The sequence below is a fragment of the Phyllosticta capitalensis genome (genome assembly GCF_038381095.1).
Source record: "Phyllosticta capitalensis strain CBS 128856 chromosome Unknown BKA78scaffold_2, whole genome shotgun sequence".
Classification (NCBI taxonomy): domain Eukaryota; kingdom Fungi; phylum Ascomycota; class Dothideomycetes; order Botryosphaeriales; family Phyllostictaceae; genus Phyllosticta; species Phyllosticta capitalensis.
In genome coordinates, this window is record NW_027117440.1 from 1,620,898 (window position 1) to 1,642,427 (window position 21,530).

At 54.0% G+C, this 21,530-nt stretch overlaps 9 protein-coding genes across 9 annotated transcripts; 5 read left to right on the forward strand and 4 right to left on the reverse strand.

The window, feature by feature from the left end:
• Positions 1–172: 172 nt before the first annotated feature.
• Positions 173–1,908, forward strand: BKA78DRAFT_245629 (histidine permease; the record flags this gene model as incomplete). Its single annotated transcript, XM_066884141.1, has 4 exons — positions 173–220; positions 271–869; positions 962–1,430; positions 1,483–1,908. 4 exons carry the CDS (start codon positions 173–175, stop codon positions 1,906–1,908), a joined length of 1,542 nt encoding a protein of 513 aa, XP_066747785.1.
• Positions 1,909–2,306: 398 nt separating this feature from the next.
• On the reverse strand, positions 2,307–3,356 carry BKA78DRAFT_349879 (uncharacterized protein; the record flags this gene model as incomplete). Its single annotated transcript, XM_066890878.1, has 1 exon — positions 2,307–3,356. The coding sequence occupies one exon, from the start codon at positions 3,354–3,356 to the stop codon at positions 2,307–2,309; it is 1,050 nt and encodes a 349-aa protein (XP_066747786.1).
• Positions 3,357–4,254: 898 nt separating this feature from the next.
• BKA78DRAFT_76981 (uncharacterized protein) lies at positions 4,255–5,264 on the reverse strand. The gene is made up of 2 exons (XM_066893731.1): positions 5,178–5,264; positions 4,255–5,120 (listed from the first exon to the last, which is right to left on the reverse strand). Exon 2 carries the CDS (start codon positions 5,024–5,026, stop codon positions 4,481–4,483), a length of 546 nt encoding a protein of 181 aa, XP_066747787.1. The 5' UTR covers positions 5,027–5,120; positions 5,178–5,264; the 3' UTR covers positions 4,255–4,480.
• Positions 5,265–7,937: 2,673 nt separating this feature from the next.
• Positions 7,938–8,412, forward strand: BKA78DRAFT_77008 (uncharacterized protein). Its single transcript, XM_066893732.1, has one exon. The coding sequence runs from the start codon at positions 7,972–7,974 to the stop codon at positions 8,254–8,256; it is 285 nt and encodes a 94-aa protein (XP_066747788.1). The 5' UTR covers positions 7,938–7,971; the 3' UTR covers positions 8,257–8,412.
• A 224-nt stretch (positions 8,413–8,636) lies between these two features.
• Positions 8,637–9,945, forward strand: BKA78DRAFT_349881 (uncharacterized protein; the record flags this gene model as incomplete). The annotated part of the gene is made up of 3 exons (XM_066890879.1): positions 8,637–8,876; positions 9,006–9,316; positions 9,369–9,945. The coding sequence occupies 3 exons, from the start codon at positions 8,637–8,639 to the stop codon at positions 9,943–9,945; spliced, it is 1,128 nt and encodes a 375-aa protein (XP_066747789.1).
• A 2,914-nt stretch (positions 9,946–12,859) lies between these two features.
• BKA78DRAFT_77044 (uncharacterized protein) lies at positions 12,860–14,136 on the reverse strand. The gene is made up of 2 exons (XM_066893733.1): positions 13,587–14,136; positions 12,860–13,384 (listed from the first exon to the last, which is right to left on the reverse strand). The coding sequence occupies exons 1-2, from the start codon at positions 13,970–13,972 to the stop codon at positions 13,036–13,038; spliced, it is 735 nt and encodes a 244-aa protein (XP_066747790.1). The 5' UTR covers positions 13,973–14,136; the 3' UTR covers positions 12,860–13,035.
• Positions 14,137–15,505: 1,369 nt separating this feature from the next.
• BKA78DRAFT_228268 (uncharacterized protein) lies at positions 15,506–16,613 on the forward strand (the record flags this gene model as incomplete). The annotated part of the gene is made up of 2 exons (XM_066883726.1): positions 15,506–15,971; positions 16,180–16,613. Coding segments are annotated over 2 exons (900 nt in total), but the record flags the coding sequence as incomplete, so codon positions are not given.
• Positions 16,614–17,506: 893 nt separating this feature from the next.
• On the forward strand, positions 17,507–18,597 carry BKA78DRAFT_77169 (uncharacterized protein). The gene has a single exon (XM_066893734.1). It carries the CDS (start codon positions 17,802–17,804, stop codon positions 18,354–18,356), a length of 555 nt encoding a protein of 184 aa, XP_066747792.1. The 5' UTR covers positions 17,507–17,801; the 3' UTR covers positions 18,357–18,597.
• A 1,294-nt stretch (positions 18,598–19,891) lies between these two features.
• Positions 19,892–21,479, reverse strand: BKA78DRAFT_77171 (pH-response regulator protein-like protein palC). The gene has a single exon (XM_066893735.1). It carries the CDS (start codon positions 21,264–21,266, stop codon positions 20,055–20,057), a length of 1,212 nt encoding a protein of 403 aa, XP_066747793.1. The 5' UTR covers positions 21,267–21,479; the 3' UTR covers positions 19,892–20,054.
• Between the last annotated feature and the right edge of the window lie 51 nt (positions 21,480–21,530).

Genomic DNA, 21,530 nt, shown 5'->3' on the forward strand with positions numbered 1-21,530 from the left:
GACTGATGTCCTTGCCGGGGAGGTCTTTGAGGGAGAGGAGCAGGCAACTCAGCGTGTACGTTTCCAATTTTCTTTTCCTTCCTGTCCAAGTCTTCGTGATATCCAGATTTGCTGGGAATGAGCAAGTCCATCTCATTTGCTTTTCTTGTAAACTATGAACTCCGCCAAGTCAATGGCTGACATATCCCAGGGCCTCAAATCGAGACATGCTCAAATGATCGTACGAATACTGTAATTGCTTTGCCCGTGTCGAAGCTTACAAACCGATAGGCGCTCGGAGGCACCATTGGAACAGGTCTCTTTGTAGGATCCGGACAGACGCTCGCCAGAGGTGGACCAGCCTTCATCTTGGGCAGCTACATTTTCCTCTCGTTCCTCGTTTACTGCGTCATTACGGCTATCATCGAGGTTGCGGCCTACCTACCGACCCCCGGATCTTCCATGAACCTCTTCGCATATCGCTATGTCTCGAAATCCCTCGGCTTCGCTCTTGGCTACCTGTACTTCTACTCTCTCGGAATCCTGGTGCCTTACGAGCTCACGGCCGCTGGACTTGTGATCGACTATTGGAATTCGCCGGTGAACATCGGCGTTTGGATCACGGTCATGATGATCGTCGTCGTCGGCCTCAACTGTTTACCCGTGCGGTTTTATGGCGAAACGGAGTTCTGGTTCGCGGCCACCAAGGTAATCATGATGCTTGGACTGCTCATGGTTTCCATAATCCTCTTCTTCGGCGGTGGTCCTTCGCACGACCGTCTCGGATTCCGGTACTGGCAAGATCCGGGTGCGGCAAACACGTACATGGCGGGAGGAAACCTCGGGCGATTTATCGCTCTCCTTTCGACTTTCGTCATGTCCTCGTTTCCGTGAGTTGACCCACTTCGTATACGCCACACGGACCACTCCCCAAAATCAACATCAAGCCTTCACGATACTTCCAATACTGACTGGTTGATAGCTTCGCCTTCGCCCCAGAGCTCCTCGTGGTCACTGGTGGCGAGATGGAGAGTCCTCGTCGTAATCTCCCAATCGCAGCCCGTCGCTACATCTACCGCCTGATTTTCTTCTACGTCGGATGCGTCCTCGCCATTGGAATCATTGTCCCCAGCGATGACCCAGCACTCACCTACGGCGGAGAAGGAGCTGGAAGTTCGCCATTCGTCATTGGAATGAAGCGCAATGGAATCAAGGTGCTCGACTCGATTGTGAATGCTGGCATTCTCATCTCCGCGTGGTCTTCCGCCAACGGTTTCTTCTATCTCTCGAGCCGTTCTCTGTATGCGCTTTCCCTGCAAGGATCGGCACCAAAAATCTTCAGCAAGTGCACCAAGACCGGCATCCCTTACATGTCTGTTGCGGCCACCAGCTGCTTTTGCTTTTTGGCGTACCTCAACGTGGGCAATTCTGCGTCGGTTGTCTTCAACTGGGTAAGCACTGTTCATATTTGAACAATCAGGAATTTTACTGACTTTGCGCTAGTTTGTCAACATCACCAACACTTCATCCTACATCTCATGGATTTGCTGTGGCATCATCTACCTCCGCTTCCGCAAGGCCTGCATGGCACAGAACGTTACCGACCAACTTCCGTACCGCACCAAGATCCAGCCATACGGTTCTTACATCTTGATTGTTTGCTTCTCGTTCCTCTTGCTCATCAACGGCTTCACCGTATTCTGGCCAGCGAACTGGTCCGCCAGCGCCTTCCTGACTTCGTACATCGGCATCCCCATTTTTCTGGCCATCTACTTCGGTCACCGCATCAAGCGCAGGGGCGATGAGTGGGCGCGCAAACCGCATGAGGTGGACCTTGTCACAGGATTGGAGCGTGTGTTGGCGGAAGAGAAGCCACCAAAGACGAGAAACAGCAAGTGGGCCAGGGCTGCCATGTTCCTCTGGGAGTAGGCCAGGTGGCCATGGTTTGTTTGACGTTATGTTTGACGTGCTAAAAAGACGATGATTTCCCTAGATGATAGAAGCGGGCAACTTGCGTCCGAGGAACCAAAAAAATAGAGGAAAGATAAGGTCAAACAGCCCTATGCGACCCATGATCCGATCCAGTGAAGGCATCTGACCAAAATTACACCAATCATTTGTAGAAGGCAGCATTCTTCGTCACCAACCGACGTTGGAACATAAAAGAGTCCAGAAGGATCAATCAACGAATAAATGTGCCAGGTATTCCAGTAGACTTTCTATCGATCCATTTAGGAGGCCGGGCTCCAAACTCCTAGCTTACAGGATTGTTACAAAGGTACAAGACAAAGGATCATTAATCAATTGCACTACTAGTTCCAAACAGCTCAAGCTCCGTCTTGAGACTCTTTCTCCATCTTTAACAAGCTCGACACCATGTCGACAACACTCGCCTTCAAGGTCTTAGTCGGAACACCCAGCTCTTTCTTTGCCTTCGAGCTGTCGTACTTCCAGAGCTCCCCCGCAGGTCTCGCCGCCGTATTCTCCAACCGCTTGTTTTTCAATTGCGGAAAGTTTTTGATGATCATGTAAGCGGTGCGATCACCAGTCGCCGGCCCGTTGACCACCAAATATCGCTTGTTCCCTCCCTCGTTGCCAGCTTCCAACGCCTTGACATGCGCTTCGGCGAGGTCTCTCACATCGGTGAAGTACGGCACGCCGACTTGTCCTGTGCTGCGCATGACATTCTTGATCAAATACCAGATTCCCTGGACGGATGGCGACAAGTGGTCCATGTTCTCGATGTTGTTGGTGACGGGCCCCAGGAGTGCTGACGGCACCAGCGTCGTCACGTGGAAGCTTGTGTTGTTCTTCTCGACAAAGTCGTGTGCGGCGCGCTCCGCGATTTCTTTGGCAGCGATGAAGCCTTTCAGCGCATCTGTGCTTTCAGCCGCCTCGTCCCAATCGGCTTTGCTCCAGTCCTCTTCGGTGAAGATCTTGCCGCCAGGCACGGTCCCTGCAAAGGGAATCGTGGCTTGGATGCAGGAAGTGCAGACGATGCGCTTGATCTCTTTATTGTGCTTGTGTGCTGACTCCAGGATCGAGGTTGCACCTTTGAAAGCGGGATCCAGTTGCTCGTCCAAGTTGTTTGAAATGCTGGGTGACAGGCGCATCACCGGATTGGCCACGTGAATGATGCCATGGATGTCCTTGACAGCGTCGTCGAAGGCTCCGGCTACGGTGATGTGTGGAACAACGACGGTGCTCAGTTTGGACGAGTGGTCGGAGTGAGCCTTTCTGACGCGCTCAGCGGAGTCTTCTGATCGCACAACTGCCCGGGCATTGTATCCTTTGCTAAAAAGGTTGTTGATGACATGAGCACCAACAAATCCGGATGCTCCTGTCACCAGAATGGTCTGAGACGATGTGTCGGCCATTGGAAGTGTGGAGCGAGATATTCGAACGCAAACGGTGAGTCAACTGGGGAGAGTAAAAAGGTCGTAGACGGCGTCGATTGAGCAAGTAAGCATGTGCCAAACTTCTCTATCAAGTACTAGTCTTCAAGCCAAGCTTTCAAGGTGTTCAGATTCAAATTGAGCGCTCCGCTATGGTGAAACGCTTTCAACTTGTCTGATTGGGCTCGTCGATGCCTTCTTCATCTATCCCGTGCGAACGTCACTTCTCGATGTTCTCGAAAAGACCTCGGCGCACGTGTGCCCCTGACCTGCCCTGTCTAGCTTCCGCTAGTCCGCCGTGGAGTTGATACTCATGTATACCTGAAACAGAGTAGTTGTGTGTCCACAAACGCTGTCCTCTCCACCTCTTCGCTGTTTGTTGTGATGAATACATTGGGAACAAGATTTCCGTGTTGTTCACGAAGAATTTGTGCAGCAGGTTGTCTTGAAACTTGCGTCGTCCAAGCCGAACAAGTCCAAGTGAATGGTATGTGTGTCTTTCGGCATGTTTCCTCCGGACGGATGATGTTACAACTGGACTTAAAAAGTTGACATATCGACTGAGTACAGAGTTTCGGGGCATGAGAAGACCGTTGAGTCCAATTACAGCGGGCGCCCGGTGGTCCGCGGTTGGGATCCGTCAAACAGACACCCTGGTGTTGCGAATCGGTGCGATGCCTGTTTCGGTTAGATTTGGATCAATCGGGAAAGAATGACGCAGTTCTGGAAAAGCTTGATCCCTGCACTTTCAAAGCTCAACCTGTCCCCTCAACACACCACCTATCTGAAGTTGTACGTTTGATAGCGGTAAGTCGATGCGCCCAATTAGATGATCAGAGAAACAGCGCACCAATTGTGCAGGCTAATTTCTTGATGCTGAAGCTCACAAATCAAGCACTCGATTGCTGTAACCATCTATCTTTGGGGTATATGCTATGGAACTTGACAGATCACAAAATGTGACTGTCCTACTGAAAGAAGAATTTTAAGCCCCAGTCCCCCTAGTACCCCCTATGAAAGTTGAAGTGAGAATTCTAAAACCCCCTCGACGATACGCTTCCACGGTGCGTGCCCAAATCCAATTTGGTCCCATAATGATAGAGCGCTTAAGCCTCTGGCTCTTCCTCTGCTTCGATAATAGTCTCGACCATGCCATCCACCCCATCATTGTACTCCTCCTTTGTTACCCATCCGTTGTCGCTTAGCACCTTCAAGGCTTTCTCGATCCACGTTTGGCAGTTGAATTCGGAATCGTCGTTGTCGACTGAGACTGTCTCCATCATGCTGATCACCTCTTGCTTCGTCACTGCTTTGCGCAGCTTTCCTACGGTAATGTCTCGCACCAAAGTGCGGTTTGGGTCGCGCCGAGGTTCGTATTCAATTGCCTGTTGCTCGTACTCTTGAGAAGCCCCAATCACATGGATGATGAGGGGCGCGGGAGGAGCTTGTGCTGATGTCTCGTTGCCGCTAGAGGAATTGCGGCGCCGCCGCCGTGGTGATGGTGTGGGAGGCGGAGAGGGAGAGGATGAGGCTGGGCGGAAACAGAGTGCTGTGTGGCGGTAGCGCTGCCAGTCGATGGGGTCGCCTTTGAATACGAGGACGGAAAGGTTGAAGGTGTCCGGAACCATTGCTGCTGCTGTGGCTGCCGCCATCGTCGGGGGTGATTCGTCGTCGGGGTTGGTGGGTTGCAGAGGACAGAGACGAGACAAATGCCGTGTACGAATAGCGAGGACTTCAAGTCTATGACTGAGGTAATTGTAAGTGTCCATGATGAGAGTTGATGTTTTGCAGAGGAGAATTTACAGATGGTTGAGTTGGACTTGAAAAGTCAAAGACAGGATGGTCCACAATCGCTCCTGCTGAAATCTTCCTGCTGGTCCTTTTCAATGCGCTAGGTGCTCTTTCCGAAAGAGTTTCGGGTCGTCGATAAAGTCAAGTGTGCGTAGAAGGTAGGACTGGATCACTGGCCACGTGGGGTTTCTGGTTTTGGAATCAGCATCGGGTTCGTTGCAGCAACAAGCTATATACAAGCTTGAATTGGCTGCATACCCCGGTCCCATGAACAAATATAGCTTTGCCAGTCGGGCTCTTTGGGGGCAACCGAGTGGTCACTGCAGTCATTTTCTTCCTTTTAACCTTTCTGGGCGGCACGGTCCGTTCCGATGCTTGACCGCCACGAGGGATCCGTCCGAGCGGACCACCGTCTCTGCGGTTCTTTCGGCTCGCACAGATAAAGTTGAGCACGCGCTGACCTGTGGCTCTATTGCGAAATACCCTTGTCACTGAACATGACACCTCCAGACATGTACGTGTTCGTGGTTCGGTAGGTACGCTCAAGGCTTCCTACCATGAACAAGCTGCGGCCGAAGAATTCGGTACCTCAACGTCATTGGAAGCCAAGCCGGACGAAAAGCCTGTGCCGCACACGTCAACCATTGGATGAGCCGTGAAAAGATTAGCGTTCGCAATTTACCGATTAGCGAAAGTGCAAATTGGCAAAGATGGACAGGTTGATCGGTGCGAGGTCTAAGGAGAGGAAGATTATGGTTGGTGAGTGTGGCCAAGCTTGCAGGAGTTGAGGGGTCTGGTGACCAAGAAGTATTGAATGCTACTCCAAACGGCAGCTTGCAGGGCCCTGATCTGCAGCTTGGGCAGTCAGCCATCCGAAGTTCCGATTTCTCGGGTTTCGGGCTCGCTGATACGCTCGCCTTCTTTGTTCGTTCGCGGAACATTCCTGCATGACGGCTTCTACATGTGTAAGCTCAACTGTGACCGGAAACAGAAAATTTTCCTTCGCTGACCTCGTCCAAGAAGGCTCTTGCGAGCAACAGTCATTAATTGATTGAGCATAGCGAGCCTTGAAGAGGAGGGACCATCGAATGACGAAGGGATAGCAAGAAATAAGAATAGAAACAAATGCATCATGCGGGGTAAACGTCAGGGGTACCAGTCCCCTGTTGATCAATCAAACGCCATACAAAATGGAATGTTTTTGCCTGGCCATTGCCAAATACTCAAGCTTTCCAAAAATTGTCAGTGACATCATGATAGGACGCGTTGGCGACATCTGCGCGCAGAATTCTACAAATAGATCATGGGGGTAAAGCGATCAAAATTTGTGATGGCAAAAGTCGAAGATGTCCAGCATACCTACACGAGAGGTGTTACGCGTCGTCTCTTATCCACAGCCACATCGACTCCCAGCACGCTCCAGTTCGAGGTTCTTGGCAGACGCTTTCATTTTCGTCATGCAGGTTTGGTTGAAGGAATGATATCAGGCCTCAGCCATCGAGGGATAATGATAAGGAATTTTCCATCTTGTGAAGATAAATAGGGATAGTTTGGAACCTTCGAAACGGTGCTGATGTATGTGCGCCAACACCGAGTCTTCACCCGGCTTACTCGGATTGAAAGTACTTTGTTTCGATAGAGGTGGAAAATCAAAGGTAAGCTTACCATCTTTTTCGATCTTCTACCTCTAATCTGGACTCATGTCCGTCTAAATCCAGCGAGTGCAATAGACTCCTATGCAGAAACAAGCGCATGAAGTTCTTGCGCCTCCATATAGTGTTGCGATGATCCGAAGCTTGCTCACTAGTGAACCCACAGCTTGATAGAATCTTTTGGTCTTTGCCGCTAAGTCATGTCGGTCTTCTGACCTTACAACTTCTCGTTCTTGTTCCAATGTGTTGCCGGCTGGAACTCGGAGGCCGGATCATCGGCTGACATCGATGTGCCGTGAGATGCCGAACTGGGAATCGAAGCGAATGTCCCCAAAGAGGGAGTCAATGGTGAAATTTTTGCCTGTGCCTTAGGCAAGAGGACGTGAAGATTACAAGCCCCCGCAACGAGCTGGTAAATCGAGTCGTCGATTCTTCCCTCTGCCAACATGGAGATGGCAAGCATCAATGCTGTTGACGAGGTGACGATTGCGAAACTCTTCGACTTTTGGAGAACAGACATCAGAATGTCTCATACCTCCTAGCAAGGTCGAGCGGTATGGCTTTAGATTGCCTCCGCGATCCCCTTGCCAGAGACACAGCCTCATTTCAAAGCGCCTGGCTTTGGCACCACCAAGACATCCAACTTGCACGGGGCAACGGGATGTCGCAATTCGTCCGTGAGACTGGTCGTGGCTCTGCGCCGTCTACAAATAGGCAACCAAAGTGGTCCGCTAGTCGAGCAGAACTCGGGTGTTGTTGGCGCGACTTGATTGTTCCGTTGTCGTTTAAGCTCTTTTCTCGTAGATTCTCCGTGAGGAGAAAAAATCCGCTCTGGTGTCATGTATCATCCAACGGCAGCAATAAAAGAGCGTGTTGTCATCGTTGCCCGGGGATGGATAGCCAGTGCTTTAAGAGGGCGTTTGTCGGTGCAATGGACTGGTGATTGCTTGCCGTAGGTGTTGAGTGTGCCAGGATAGATCCTAGGTGCGGGGTATCTGGTTACTGATGTAGGAATAGCTCCCGCTGAATCATCCCATCATCCTTGACAACAGCCTTCGTCTACCCGCATGCCCCTGGTGCTCCTTGTGAACTCGAGACACTTACATGACTCCCGAGTATGCCTTCATTGATCAATTGACGGCGGCCTGGCGCTGATGCAGGAGACGATTCATGCCGTGATCGTGTATATCATGGACAGTAAAGCCTGCCTACTTGCGCCCGAGTTTCACCATCTTGAAGACTGCACGCGGCATTTGAACTTGGTGCTTTTTGAGGTCGCCCGCGTTCGTATGCGCGGATCACAATTTGACCTATCTCCTTCGCTTCCGCCGGCCTCCTACGTCAAGTCCCGAAAGAGGACTATTATAGACAACATCCAGAGTCTAAGGCATGATCCGGTCGACCTCGAGCTCCTGCGGGCTTCTCGTCTCGAAAATTAGCCAGGGATAGACGACGGGGTTTTGTCAAAAATCGCAGAACCGGAACTTGACGAGCAAACAGATCGACGCGTGGCGTAACCGGTTGATAGTGACAGGCGGCCGGGCCCCCTATCCAGACCGAAGACCCGCAGTGAGCCCGCTCTTGCAGGACTACTTATCGATAAACCGCCGAAGGGCTCCTTCCCTGCATTCACTTTGTTCCACAGCTCGCCCGCTCCACCACCGCCGCCCAACTTTTCCTCGAATCTCTCCAACTTCTTCTCATACGCCTTTTACCCAAGGCTACCCGAAAACGCTGCTAGCACACCAGCTTCGCAGCGGCCATCCGCTCTTCTCCGCCTAAAACCGAGCCCCTTACCTGTCAATCGCTCCGATCCACCATGGCGACCGATCTTAGGAAGTGGGACAGCGACCAAACGCTGTACCTGTTTACGTCTTTGACTGCCGGTTCTTCGCACATCATCACGGCGACCTCGCGCATGGAGACCATTCTCAAGGCGAATCGCATTCCCTTTACCTACATTGACACGGCTACCAACGAAGAAGCGAAGAAGCTCTTTCAGCGCAGGGCTGGAGGGAAGAAGCTGCCGCTTTTGGTGAAGGAGGGCTATGTCCTTGGTGTAAGTGTCGGATAGGCGATCAAGTCCTCTGCCAGAGATTAGCCCAAGCCAATCTCGGCACCCAACCACTGCGGATTCGGAGCGCTGCTCCAATCAATCGCATGGTCATTTGGCTTACCAATGTCGCAGGACATCGCCGAGATTGAAGAGTTGAACGAATTTGGTGAGCTTCCGGACGTCATTGGCCCTGCGCCTACGGTAGCAACTTCCATCACCACGGCGGCTCAAAACCGCGATTTCAAAGCGCCCTACGGCAACGCCGCGCCGCCCAAGGAAGGCGCTTCGTCTGCTGCCTCTGTCACGTCTGCGTCAAAGGAGAAGGAGAATGAACCGTCACTGTCGGTTGAGGCGCAAGAGGCCATGGCTCGCGCAAGTAGTGAGGTCGCGTCCATCGCTGCTAGCAAGAAGAGTGCACCTTCCATCAAGGTAGCGGAGACTGAGTGAGTGGCTCATTGCGCTCCTCACGGTTCGAGGTTTCTGATGTCTGAATAGGGCACCAGCAGATAGGACTAGCACGGACAAACCTCGTTCTTCCATTGATTCGGCTGCCATCTCTGTCAAGTCTTCCATCGCCCCTATGCCCGACACTCCGGCCACTGCGACTTCTGGCGAACATCTGGCGGGTCAAGCAGATCACAAGAAACACCGTGGATCCTCCATGTCCGAGGCTGCAGAGGAGGACATCAAAAAGGTTGAAGAGGCAACAACAATACCTGAGGACAAGGAATACCAGCCCAAGGATGCTACCGTGGACACAACGACTGCAGAACCATCTGTGGCATCTGCCTCGCGCCCGCCAACCACGTACGGTGATGACGAAACTTTGCACAAGGCCTCGTTCGAGTCTACCGGTGCAGCCATGGCTGACGCTGAGAAGGACTTGCTCAGGGAACTAGAGCGAGGAATCACACACACGTCAATCGAGGACCATCCCAAACCCGAGAGCTCGACACACGCCCCGGCAATTTCAGAGGAGCCCGCAGTCACCGAGGCGGCAGAGGAGGAGCCAGAGAAGGGCAAGCAGAAAGCGGCGGATAACAGCGCGCAGGATGGTGAGAGCGAGGCTTAATCTTGTTCAGCACTTTTGACATTGATCCTTTTCTGCATTCGTCGTCGTTGATCGCTATATTGCCTGCCAATGGATGAGAGCGGAAAGTTAATACATTGCCATTGTGCCACAGTCATAGCCCCGCATCACCAGCAAGAGACGCGCGCGTCACTCGGGCCAAAGCCAAAATCCCAGCAACCGGTCGCGACGGCGGCGTCGTCATTCCGAGCCTCATTGGCCAGCCTCTTCACTGCATGCTTTGCGGGCCGCGCGACGTCTAAAACGACGGCGGCGGCGGACTCGCGGCGCGCAAGCGTGTAAGGGGTAGGGTTGCCATGAGGTAAGGTTGGCAGCGCAGCAGCGTGGAATTGGCACGAGATCGAAAAGGGGTGCGCTCCACGCGAGCAACTTGTCGCACCTTGCCTACCGCACCGCGCTGTCTCTGCCCCGCGCCCCCGGAGCCACGACCAACGACGCAACCAACGACGACGAAACCCCCTTGATACGAATTTTACCAATCACCCGCCCTGTAGTGCGAACCCCGACTCGAATCACCCACTTTGAGCGGACGAGCGAACGAAGAAGCGAATGACCACCAACGAACGAAACCTCAAACCTCAAACCACCTTGCAAGGCGAGCGAAACTCGTCTTCTTTTCACTACTGACCCATTCGCATACCAACACATCACCGGCCCTACATTTGATTTTTTATCCCCGTCCACTCTGCTGCTTGTTCAACAGCGGCCCTTCTCCTTCCGCCCCGCCTCCGCCGTCACCCATCAACTGTCTTGCTTCCGGTCGTGTTATGCGGTAGCCAAGGCAAGTCGGTGCTGGCATACCCGTCGTCACACCAACAACGGACGCCAAGTGCTGCGACAAGAGACAGGCTTCGGCGCGCGTTCTAGCTCATCTCTCTGCGTCCCTATTTCTCCCGTACTGGGGAGCGTGCGTACGTACGTACGGATGGACAATGAAGATCTGGGCAAAGGGCACCCTATTTCTCCATCACCCTTTTCCCCTCCCCCCTTGCACATAGCACCCTATACCCCTGCACATAGCTTTTAGTTTCTCCTCTCTCCCCCGGTCGCCGCCAAAACTTCGAACTTCGAACTTGAGATGGCCTCGTCGCTTCTAGGCGTCATCGAATCGTTCGTCGACCTATCACCAAAACAAAAAAAGATCGGCCGTACGCCAGAATATCTACACAGCCACGCCCGCGCCGCTGTCTGTACAAACTATATACGAGCGAACTTAAGAGCTTATTCCCGGCGTTGGCGGCCATTCGACGAAACGGTAGACGGCGAAGTAGCTCTTTCTGTAGCTCTGACTGTTGATGGTGGCTTTGCATTTCTTCCTCTCTTTCTTGGCAGGCGCATCTCCTGCCTCTTCCAGCTTGTTGGCTTTTTTTCTTGATTTACTTTGATTCCCCCCCTGACCCGATCGATGTGTCGGATCAATAGTTTTTTTAGTGGTTTGATCTTTTCCTTCCTCCAATTTCTCTTTCACACTGCGCATACATTTTTGTCTACATAGGTGTGGATGTATGTGCCGTTTCATCCATGTACAGAAAGAATGTGTAAAAGGAGAAGGCAAAAAAGTTCAAAAAGATTTGTAGCATGGCAGAAGGGCGGTAATGTACAGAAGAAAGAGATGGAGCCATGTTGTGATGCTGTAGGTACTTTTGAAGGGACAAGCATGTATATGTATGGACGTAGTAAATAGTTGCCGGTGGGAGCGCGGTTTTATACCTTTGTACCCATCACTCTCGCTGTATTAGTAGTATATCTATTGTAGTTATATTCTTGTTCCATCTGAATGAAACCCATGCGACCTAGTTTTTTTTTATGGCGCCGAGTTCCAGGGTGGCGAGGAATCCCACCAGTTGTTGCTCAAGCTGATCAATCGACTTGATGATCAACGCAACGCTTCACTCCCATCCAGACTTCTTTGATTTGTCCAACGCAACTCAATCCGCCATGAGTTGACGAGTGGGCCAAGATCTTGGTATCAAAGAGTTTTTACGACCTCTACCCAATGGGCAACAAGGCTCTCGACATTCCCCAGCTTGAGCTACTCGCACTCACGCAAGCCTGCCTGTCAATGGACGTGTGTGTAATCAGTAATTCGTGACTTCATTCATATGGTCATCAAATTTCTCCCAAAGCTTTCCGTCCGACACCCAGTCGTCCCTTTTTCCCTTTTTCCCTCTTCCCTCTCAAGTTCGACAACTTCCGAGTTTAGCTAAATCGCCTTTGCTTTTTCCTCGTTTCTCCGCGAGTCAAGATCGTCCAGTCCAATCCGCGGCACCAACCGACACAAAGGCAGCAACAATATTTATATGAGTGAAGAAATGGAAGGAATGATCGAGGTACGAAGAATTTGGGGCCGCGCCGACCGTTGCGCTTGCGCGCGTTTGTTTAGGTTTGAAAGCTCGAAAAGGCAAAAAAGGGGTTATTAATGAGAGTCGAGAAGTGAAGGGAGCAAAAAGGACAGAATGCTTAGACACCGCACCAGATGGGTAGCAAAGTTTGACAAATTCAATGAGGAAATCCCGCATCCGCAACACCGTCGCCGGTTCCAGTGGGGTCATACGCCATTCTACGCCTATCTCACCAATCCCATCCGACCTTTGCACCAATGGAAAGAAAGTCTTGGAACAAACCTCAAAGGAGCATTCGGACTCAACGACACTTCGCTGCTCAAGCAGACGACGCAGAAGAGTACGAGACGGGCTGCTGGCCTTTGGCGGCCAGGACATTGCTGAGAGCGTCGCGGACCTCAAATTCCTCGATGACGGCGCCGAAGCTGTTTGCGGAGAAGAGGGCGAGAGTCAGTCTTACGTTGTCTTTGGTCTCTTGTTGACGTTGTTGTTGCGTGGTGGTTCGACTGATTCGTGAATGGATAGGAGACAAGACTGAGATGGACGAAAGCAAAGCACGTCGTCGAAAGAGAAGAAAATGAAGAAATATAGGGGATATGGAGATGAGGCTACAGAGGCTATCAAAGTTCTCATGCCTGATATCATAAAGGACAAGGAACCACCCCAGGAAAAGGAAAAAGGTTGGTGTGTTGATGTTGATGATTTGAAGAATTGTCGGAGAAATCGCAAGTCAAACATACCCATAGCACCGCACCTTGGCCAAAAGGTCCTCCTTCATGTGTGCAAAGTCGTCGGAGGTGAGCTCTGCCAAACGCGGATGGGTGAGGATGCTCGCCCACGCCATGACTGGCGTCATTTCGCCCTCCATGACCGGGAGTCGATTGCTGAGGTCGAGCAGCTTCATGAGGTCGCCGGTGCCCACGTCGGGCATTTTGTGGGGATATTGCTCCTTGGGCGTGTTCGCAATGTGCGAGTGCGGCGGGCACGTTGTCATCAGGGCATGGCCCGACACTTCGGCCTCGCTATCCTGGCTGCGTACCAGCAGGAACTGCATGTGGTCCATGCACGGCTTCTCGAGCCTGCCGGTGCGCGACGAGACGTTAGATCAGTGATTTCCAGAGACTTGGTGGATTTGACTTTGCTTCGCCCGACAGAGAACCGCCATTGAGGGCCCGAGAAGCACAAGAGGTCCGTTACCTACCTGCCTGAGGTAGGTGCGCGGAACTGGTCTGCTGACCGTGCTACTGAGGTGGTGGAGAAAGATAGGGTGTGCGGTCGTACGTTAAGACAAAGTCAATGCCAATCTGGTCATAGTTCATCCCGTTGTTTTGCGGGAGGGCGCCGGGATGAGAGGGCGCCATTCCTGGCATGGCCATGTTTGCTGCGCCGCGTTGAGGTATCGAGGGCGGCGGGGATGTGTAACCGGTCGAGGCAGAGCCAGTGTGGTAGCTTCCCGAAACGCTTCCTCTTGAACTCCCGTCGTAGCTCGATGTACCGCCCATCCGAAACCCACCACTGGGGCTGTTGGCGTCGTAGGCTATGCCATGAGCAGCCAAGAGTTCCTTCAGCCTTCGATTTTCTTCGGCAATCGCATCTCGCTCTTGTGCTGTGGCCGCGAAGAGGTCTTTTAAGCGCAGTACTTCCTGCTCCAAGGCTTTGATGTACATTTCTTTGCGCTCTCGGTGGGTGCTATTCAGCGCATAAGAGAGAGGTTGGGAGCCAGAAGCAGACTACATACCGCTGTGCTTGGCGATTGAGCTCTTGTCTGCGCGTCAAGGCAGGTTTGCTGTCAGGCTTGGGGCCGCGTCTCTTTGGAGGTTGGCCATCTGCCAAGTTTAGTCGAGCTTTTGGTTGCAATCGCGGAGAGCAAACCTCGCGTCATCTTCTTGTCGCCAAATTTTCCGAAAAAGGGAAAGCTTGAGAGTGGATGTTTGGACGAGGTGTCGGTTTCTGTTACGGCATACGGCGGTTGGCACTCCACCGCGTCCACGAGGCATGTCGAGGCATCGGTGTTGCACGAAATTCCCTCAGTGGGAGGAGCGGGAAAATGGGCATGACCGACGCCTTCGACGGCCTGGTGAGGTGGAGAGCCATGGCCGTGAGCGATTAGCGGAGTCTCCCAATTGGTGTCGGAAGCTTGAATCATTTTGCGACGCTAAGGCGGGGTCGAAGGAGAGTAGAAGGTGGGGAGAAGGTTGGTAGAAAAGCAAACGAATCCTTTGGGCATTGAAAGAATGGCATGAAGGGACAAGAGGCTAGATTCAAACAGAAGGAGGAGCCGGTCAGACTATTGCCAGACAATGCCGCAGGGCTGGTCATCTGGCGGGTAGCCGTCTGAGGCTAGAGTGGATCGCGACGAATTTGGAACGCTAAGAAAATGACAGGGCCGTAAACCAAAGGGCTGGAGTGGAAGGTACAGGCGGATGGATTCCAGAGAAAATGAGAGGGAGACTTACCGAAAGCGTTGGAGGTTTGGTGATAGTGCTGGTCCATGTTTTCAGGAGAGAGGGCAGCCATGATGGGTCAATTGGTGCATGAGATGGTAGGATTTTGATTGCGGGAAGGATGAGCGCGATGGTGTGTGTGTTGGGAAGGATTCTGGAAGAGCCGGAGCGCTGTTTAATAGCTGGCGGTGATGTCGCATGAAGCTCTGATCACAGGGTGCGACGGGTGGACAAGAGCAGAGAGGTATGTTGCGGATACAGACGTCTGACAGATGAGGCGCAGAGAGGGACAGGTCAGAGAGAAGCGAGGCTGGTGTCTGTTCTGGCGGATGACAAAAAGGGCGTCACGTCGAGAGATGTTAACGTTTCGACGCTCGGACGCAAGAGGACGGAGGAGCGTATTTGGAATGGCGCGAGGACGACGAGGCTTCGGGGCATGGATCTGGAGCGGGCCGTGTCCAAGCGGGAGGATGCTTGAAGCTTGGGTGGTGGATGCTTGGAGCTTGGTACGCGGTGCTTGGAGAGGAGGGCGAGGGGAGAGAAATGTCGAGTGTTTGGAGGAGCAGACGAGCGTCGTTAGTCAGGCGCAGGGTAGGCAGCTGGCGGGCCGGCACTCAGCTGGACCTTGCCATGTCGCCGTCCGTCGCCGTCACACAGTCTCAGGCACGGCCCGGAATAGACATCTCTCTCTCTCTCTCTCTCTTCTCCACCATTATGGCGGCCAAGCCTCCCCTCTTCTCCGCACCCCTCAGGGCCCTGCGCGCCGTTGCCCTCGTGCTCCCCTGGCTGGCCTATCTGCTGCTCGTCGACGCCCTCCTGTCTCTCCTGCTGCCCTTCAAGCTCTTCGCCCCGACGGCCGTCTTCAACGCTTCGTCTGTGCTCGCTGAATCAGTCTGGGCGTGGATCCAAGCCATCTTCACGCGCTTCAATCGCGCCCGCATCCTCGTCTCCGCAAACTGCCAGCTGCCCCGTGCTGAATCGGCCATTGTCATTTCCAACCATGTTGCCTGGAGCGATTTCTACATGATCCAGCAGCTCGCCTCCCAGCAGGGCATGCTTGGTAGATGCCGTTGGTTTGCCAAGCGCTCGTTGCGCTGGGTGCCCTTCCTCGGCTGGGGGCTCTGGGCCATGGGCATGCCCCTCGTGAGCAGACGATGGACCACCGACCGCGTCGAGTTGGACAAAGTCTTCCGCGGTATCATCACTCGACGCTGGCCCATCTGTACGTATCCTACCTGTCGCATTGACCTTCCGCGCCATTTTCCCTGGAACGCCGCCGGTTGGCACGAATCCGCCCCCTCGTGTGCCCCATGCCATGTACCTGTCCGTTTTTGGAAACAAGCACACAACCACAAGATCTGCCATCTCACATAACACGACAAAGCCCACTTGCTTCTATTTTGTTTTCCACCTGCTAACCCAATCCCCAGGGCTCATATCCTACAGTGAAGGCACACGCTTCACCTCGGCAGCCCATGCTGCTGCTGTTGCCTACTCCAAGTCGCATTCGCGGCCCGCTCCGATCCACACCTTGCTCCCGCGGCCCAAAGGCTTCGTTGCTGCCGTCACGGCCCTACGAGCTGCGCCTCAGGTCCGCGCCGTTTACGACGTTACGATAGCCTATGCTAAGGCTGGCTCTCCACTTCGCTTCCAGGCTGCCGGCGCCCCGTCTTTTTGGCAAACGCTCGTGACCCCGGACTTTTTTGGTTCCGGCTGGCGCACCTTTGTCCATGTCGACCGTTTTGAAGTAAACCAGTTGCCAGAAGACGAAGAGGGCTTGGCTGCCTGGTTAGACGGGAGATGGGTGGCAAAGGGGCAGCGGCTTGAGGGCTTGAGAGAAGGTTTGGCCAAGGGCGAGTCGTGGGTCGACAAGGAAGGCCTAGGAGGCGTCGTGGTAGGCAACTGAATTTTGCATTTTCTCTTTCTTTGTTCATCATCTTTTCTACATCATCGCATTCTGCCTGCATGCCTGCATATTGGACCTGCCTGTTCCAGCGTAGCAGTAGGTTAGTCAAGCATCACCACATCACTGACAACCGACGTCATCAGCATCAAACCATCGTCTTTTTTCAACTTGTTTGTCCCTGTCTTTTTTTAATTCTCACCTCAATCACGTCTAATTCGTTCATTTTGGCGCCTAATCGTCCAATGAATCCTCCTGGTGCACACCATCACGAGGCTAGACCAATGCATCAAACAGACAAAACCTCCACCCGCCGCAGAAGGGTGCACCAGGCGCCGCTATCCGTTATCAAAGAGGTACAAGTCGGCTGCCCGCTTGTGGTTTGATCGAGGTCGGTCCCTCGACGACAAACCGTCCCCAAGTCACGGCTGCTCTCTCAACCCAGCCACCCCTCGCGGCCTCTTCACTGGCTTCCTCAGCCTTACCCTTTCTCCCGTTGTTCCCCCCGTTAGCATGCGGGTCTCCCGAGCGTGGTCGTAGGGGGCTCAGCCGGCGCCGACCACGCCCGACTGCCTACCTAGCCACCAGCGACCCATGCTCCTCCACACTTACATAACCCCAAATATAGCACTTCACACGTCTTCGTGGGACATCAAACGAATCATGACTCAACGACCTGCCTCGGTGTGTATCTTCAAGATCGTGAATTGACTCAGTCCCGCCTACTTGGGGTTGATGGCACTGACCATGTCGTTCAATACTCCGTCACTTCCATGGATGTTCCGCGGCACCAGACACGGACTGCCTCGGACCATATGTAGGTTTGAGCAAGTCTAGATGATTGTTCGCCGACATGATGAAGCAGAACAACCATCGTGACCTGTTTAGTTGATATTATATTCCATGCATCCCTTTGCCATATCGACCAGGCTAACCACAGATCGACAGTCCCCAACTCCCATTCCCTTCACTGCAACTTGATTCTGTCTGACCAAGTGCATGCCTATATGCGATCTTCAAGACATGTCAAGTCCATCCTGAAACCGTACGTACGCGCCCCCTGCTCGACCTGCTCATCCGGGACCAGTGAGCTCAAACACGTACAGTGTTGGCCCCTCTGTTGCTCTGACTTGGTACCCAGAGACTTGGATGCCCAGGCTGTCAACGGACCAAAGTTCCCCGCCTCATAGCTTCACCTGTCAAACAAGACCACAGCCACTTGACACCATGCCCTCCACGGCGTTGATACAAACTCATCTCCCCCACCATACACGCCAGCCGGTTGTTCGCGTCTGGTTTCCTTTTCCATTCCCGTCGGTCCAACCGTCTCTCCGTCTGCCATCCATCCTTCCCGTCCGTCTTCCCTCCAACTACCCGTCGTCCGTCTTTGACCTTGCATTCACGCGAGGAACGGCTTCTCAAACCTCCAGCCTACCAAACACCAGCGGACCTATCCACGCGACGCTCCCGGATCAGCGCATCCGCCCGTCAGTTGCATCGGCCCCGTTCCTCCCTTCGTCCACACCCACCCGACCCGACCCGACTCGGGGTCCCGTCAGTCAGTCAGACGGTCTTTCGGTCAGTCCGTTCGGTTTTCGGCCTCGTCATCGGCCTCGCTGCCACAGACCCGAGGCAGGAACACACAAGGCATTCCTTCTTATATCTTGCTTCGCACTCACTCGCCCACTTATATGCCCACCGTAACGAGATGCGGCCGTGGAACTCGGTCTGCGCGCCGCATCCACCCGCCTGCGCCCGTTGTTGCGGCCGACCCCGTCTGCGGGTGGGAGAGGGAGTGACAAGGAGGAAGGGACGGAGCGACGGAGCGGTTCGGTGCGAGAGGCTTGAATGAAGGTGCTATTTTTGATGTGGGCCCAGGCAGGAGCTCTTGTTGGCTGGTTTGACTGTGAATACCATGCGCTCTCAACTCGATTGAAGTGTTCTACTAGGAGAGACGCGTGGAGACTGTTTGAGGGCTGTTGGCATGAGCATGTAGACGGGGAAGGTGGTGATTTCCCTGATTAGTGGAGCGAGTGAGAGCGCGAGATGGGCCCGGATGTGTGCCAGACCAACTGCCGAGTCTCATCACCTTCGCCGGAACTGAACATTCTCCTTTCCGAGTTGACGGCATTTCCGCATACCAAAGCCGCATGAGCATTCGCGAGCGCCCACGAGGGCAAGCACAGGATGATGTGCATGCGAGAAGCGGCATGTTCTCAAGGGTTCTGGACGTCGCTGACCATCGACAGAAGTAGCATAAACACCAAGAAGGATTCGATTCGAGCCTTCCACATGGCCTTTGGGCACCTTCAGCTCGGTTTCCCTCGCTCTGCACGTTGCGTTCCGAAACATGAAAAAACGCGCCTGTACGGGCTCCCTCTAATTTCTCTTGGAAACGTTTGTCTTGCACACTCGCCTCTCGCCGCCCTACACTTCTCCATGCCCAATGCCTTCGCTTGTTGCGTCATATCACTGACTCCCTCTCCCTTTGCCCTGTGCTTCTCCATGCGGTGTGAGCAAAGCAGACAAGTGATCAAGCAAGACAGCCGAGGAACCATGATGGTCAGGAGGGGAAGGCGCCAGGGACAGCAGTGAGCCATGCAGCCAGCCATGCAGGATCTGTTCAACACATCGAAGCATCTTAGGAGTCCTCCAGCGGTGGGATGCTCTCGCACCCTGCGCATGAGCAGACTGGTCGCGTACTTCCTCGGTAGCGGTGATGATCATCCAAAGAGGGAAGGAAAACGTCATGGTCAGTCATCCGGACAACCACGAACACCATATCATCACGATTCCCGGTTTCAGGCTGTTGGCAAAGTGGCTGAGCGAACGGCGCGGTACGGTCCGCAACGTTGGAATCACAGGCACAAGCACAGTTACAGAGCATTGAGCTCTCTCTTTGGTCCGTAGGCACGCCAGGTACAGAGAGTTGAGCTCCAAGCTCTCTCGTTGGCCTGCACGCACGCCTCTTGTATCCTTTCTGTACTATTGCAACGTTTGGCGACAGGAACACGTACACACGAGGAGAGTCAGGAAGGAAGAAGCCGTGTTCTAAATGTAGGTACATAGTACCCATGTGCCTGGCGAGATAAGGGAGCGTCCTGACTGCTTCGTTCAGAAGTAGTTACTGGAGCCAGCGTAGTCTGTCCGCGTGCCGGGAAAGGCTCCGATAGGATCGCCCTCGTTGTCCTCGTCGGCGCTGTCGTCCTCGTCACCGGCGAAAGCCGAGTCACTCGGATCAGGTGGCGCGCGCATACGTGTGACGACGGCCTCGTCGAGACAAGGCATCTTGAAGGGCTTGGGTGTGTGATACTCGCGTCCGGACGGCATGGTGGCCAGCAAAGGCTCGCAGGGAGGAATAGTCTCCATTCCAACCTGTTGACATCATTAGCGAAACCATGCTCACATCAGACGAGAAGACCAGGAGAGACGTAGAAGGGCTCCTACCGTGTCGTTCATCTTGACCCATTTCTTCTCCAGCATCTCGACCACCCTGCCCTCTTCAAACCGCCCTGCGTCGGTGCCCCAATCCACACCCTTTTCGATTTTCTTGTCTTCACGTTTCTCTCCCCACTCCTTTTTGAGCTTCGCTCGGAAGCTGCTTGCCTTTTTCTCCTCATCTCCGCTCGTCCCCAGAAATCCCAGCTCCTTCCTAGCACCTCTCAACCACGCAATGCCTTCGCCCGTCTTGTTGGACAGCTCCGCATCGATCCCGAAAAACCGACATGCCTTTCCTCGTGCCGTTCTCTTGAGATCATCCAGATACTTCGGCAGTGCCTCATCCACCTTGCTCGCCCGCCCAACCGTCCCTTGTCCGCGCGCAGCATGCTCTGCTGCTGCGAGGCACAGCCGCGCAAACAGATGCGCCCGCACCTTTGGAATATCTGGCGCCTTGAACATCCAGTCCTTGGACTGCTTGTTCCGGTCCTCGGCCACGACGGCAGGATATGGGTCATCCTTGGAGACGGCGATGAGGGTTGCTTCTGCAAGAGACAATTCAGCCAGCGCGTTGAGCACCGGCGCGCTAATATCTCCAACGACAGCCGGGCTACTCCACTGCCCCGAACGTTGTACCAGGTAGGCGTGGATCGAGTGCGCATCTAGAAACGAGCGCATCGCAGACGAGATGGTGGCGGTGCGCTGCTCCGGAGTCGGCAGCGCGGCGGGGCTCTGCAGCGAGTGCAGCTGTGCGCGCGCGAGGAGCGAGTGGACGAACGCCAGCGTAGATAGCACGAAGAATATTTCGGCTTCGAGGCTTTGAAGCTTGACGCGCGGAGGGTCGCGTCCCGGCAGCGTTGCCGTGAGGGTTGCGCGCCATTCGACTTGGAGCTCCTTGACAAGGACCATGTCCACCTCTTCGCCTCCAATGCTCTTGCCGCTCAGCCCAGTGTCGAGGGCGGACAGATATGGGATATATTCGTTCAACGCTGAGAGCACCGTAGGCAGATTGGCCGCTTGGGACGAGGGCGGAAGCCGCTTGTGCCTCTTTAGCGCGTCCCGGAGCACTCCTCGACATGTCGTTGCGGCGAGCGGGAGCGACGGGTGCGTGTTGCTATTCAGGTAATCTGCAAAGGAGAGCGAGCCCGTGGTGGGCAGCTGAAAGGGAAACGGCATCTTGGATAGCTGGGCCAGGCGTTGAGGTTGGAGTGACGTCGAGCGCGTACTGAAGGATTGATGCTCCCCACTGCTGCTGGTGTCAGCGCCTCAGCCTGGCTTGGCTGTCTCTCGATGCTTCAGGACTCGCGCTTGGCGGCAGATCAGCGATATGCCGCCTCGCATTGTTTTTTGATGGGCGATGATGGGTCTTCGGGTATCGTGGGTGGTGGTCGAGCGTCGTAGGAAACGCCGAAACTCAGCTATGGCAGGGAACCTGAGCTC

Coding starts and splice junctions, on each gene's coding strand:
- BKA78DRAFT_77044 (XM_066893733.1), bottom strand. CDS start 13,972: ATGTACATCAAAGCCTTGGAGCAGGAAGTACTGCGCTTAAAAGACCTC. Junction 13,385..13,586: donor GGCATTGACTTTGTCTTAAC/GTACGACCGCAC, acceptor GCGCACCGGCAG/GCTCGAGAAGCCGTGCATGG.
- BKA78DRAFT_77169 (XM_066893734.1), top strand. CDS start 17,802: ATGCCCAGGCTGTCAACGGACCAAAGTTCCCCGCCTCATAGCTTCACC.
- BKA78DRAFT_77008 (XM_066893732.1), top strand. CDS start 7,972: ATGCAGGAGACGATTCATGCCGTGATCGTGTATATCATGGACAGTAAA.
- BKA78DRAFT_76981 (XM_066893731.1), bottom strand. CDS start 5,026: ATGGCGGCAGCCACAGCAGCAGCAATGGTTCCGGACACCTTCAACCTT.
- BKA78DRAFT_77171 (XM_066893735.1), bottom strand. CDS start 21,266: ATGCCGTTTCCCTTTCAGCTGCCCACCACGGGCTCGCTCTCCTTTGCA.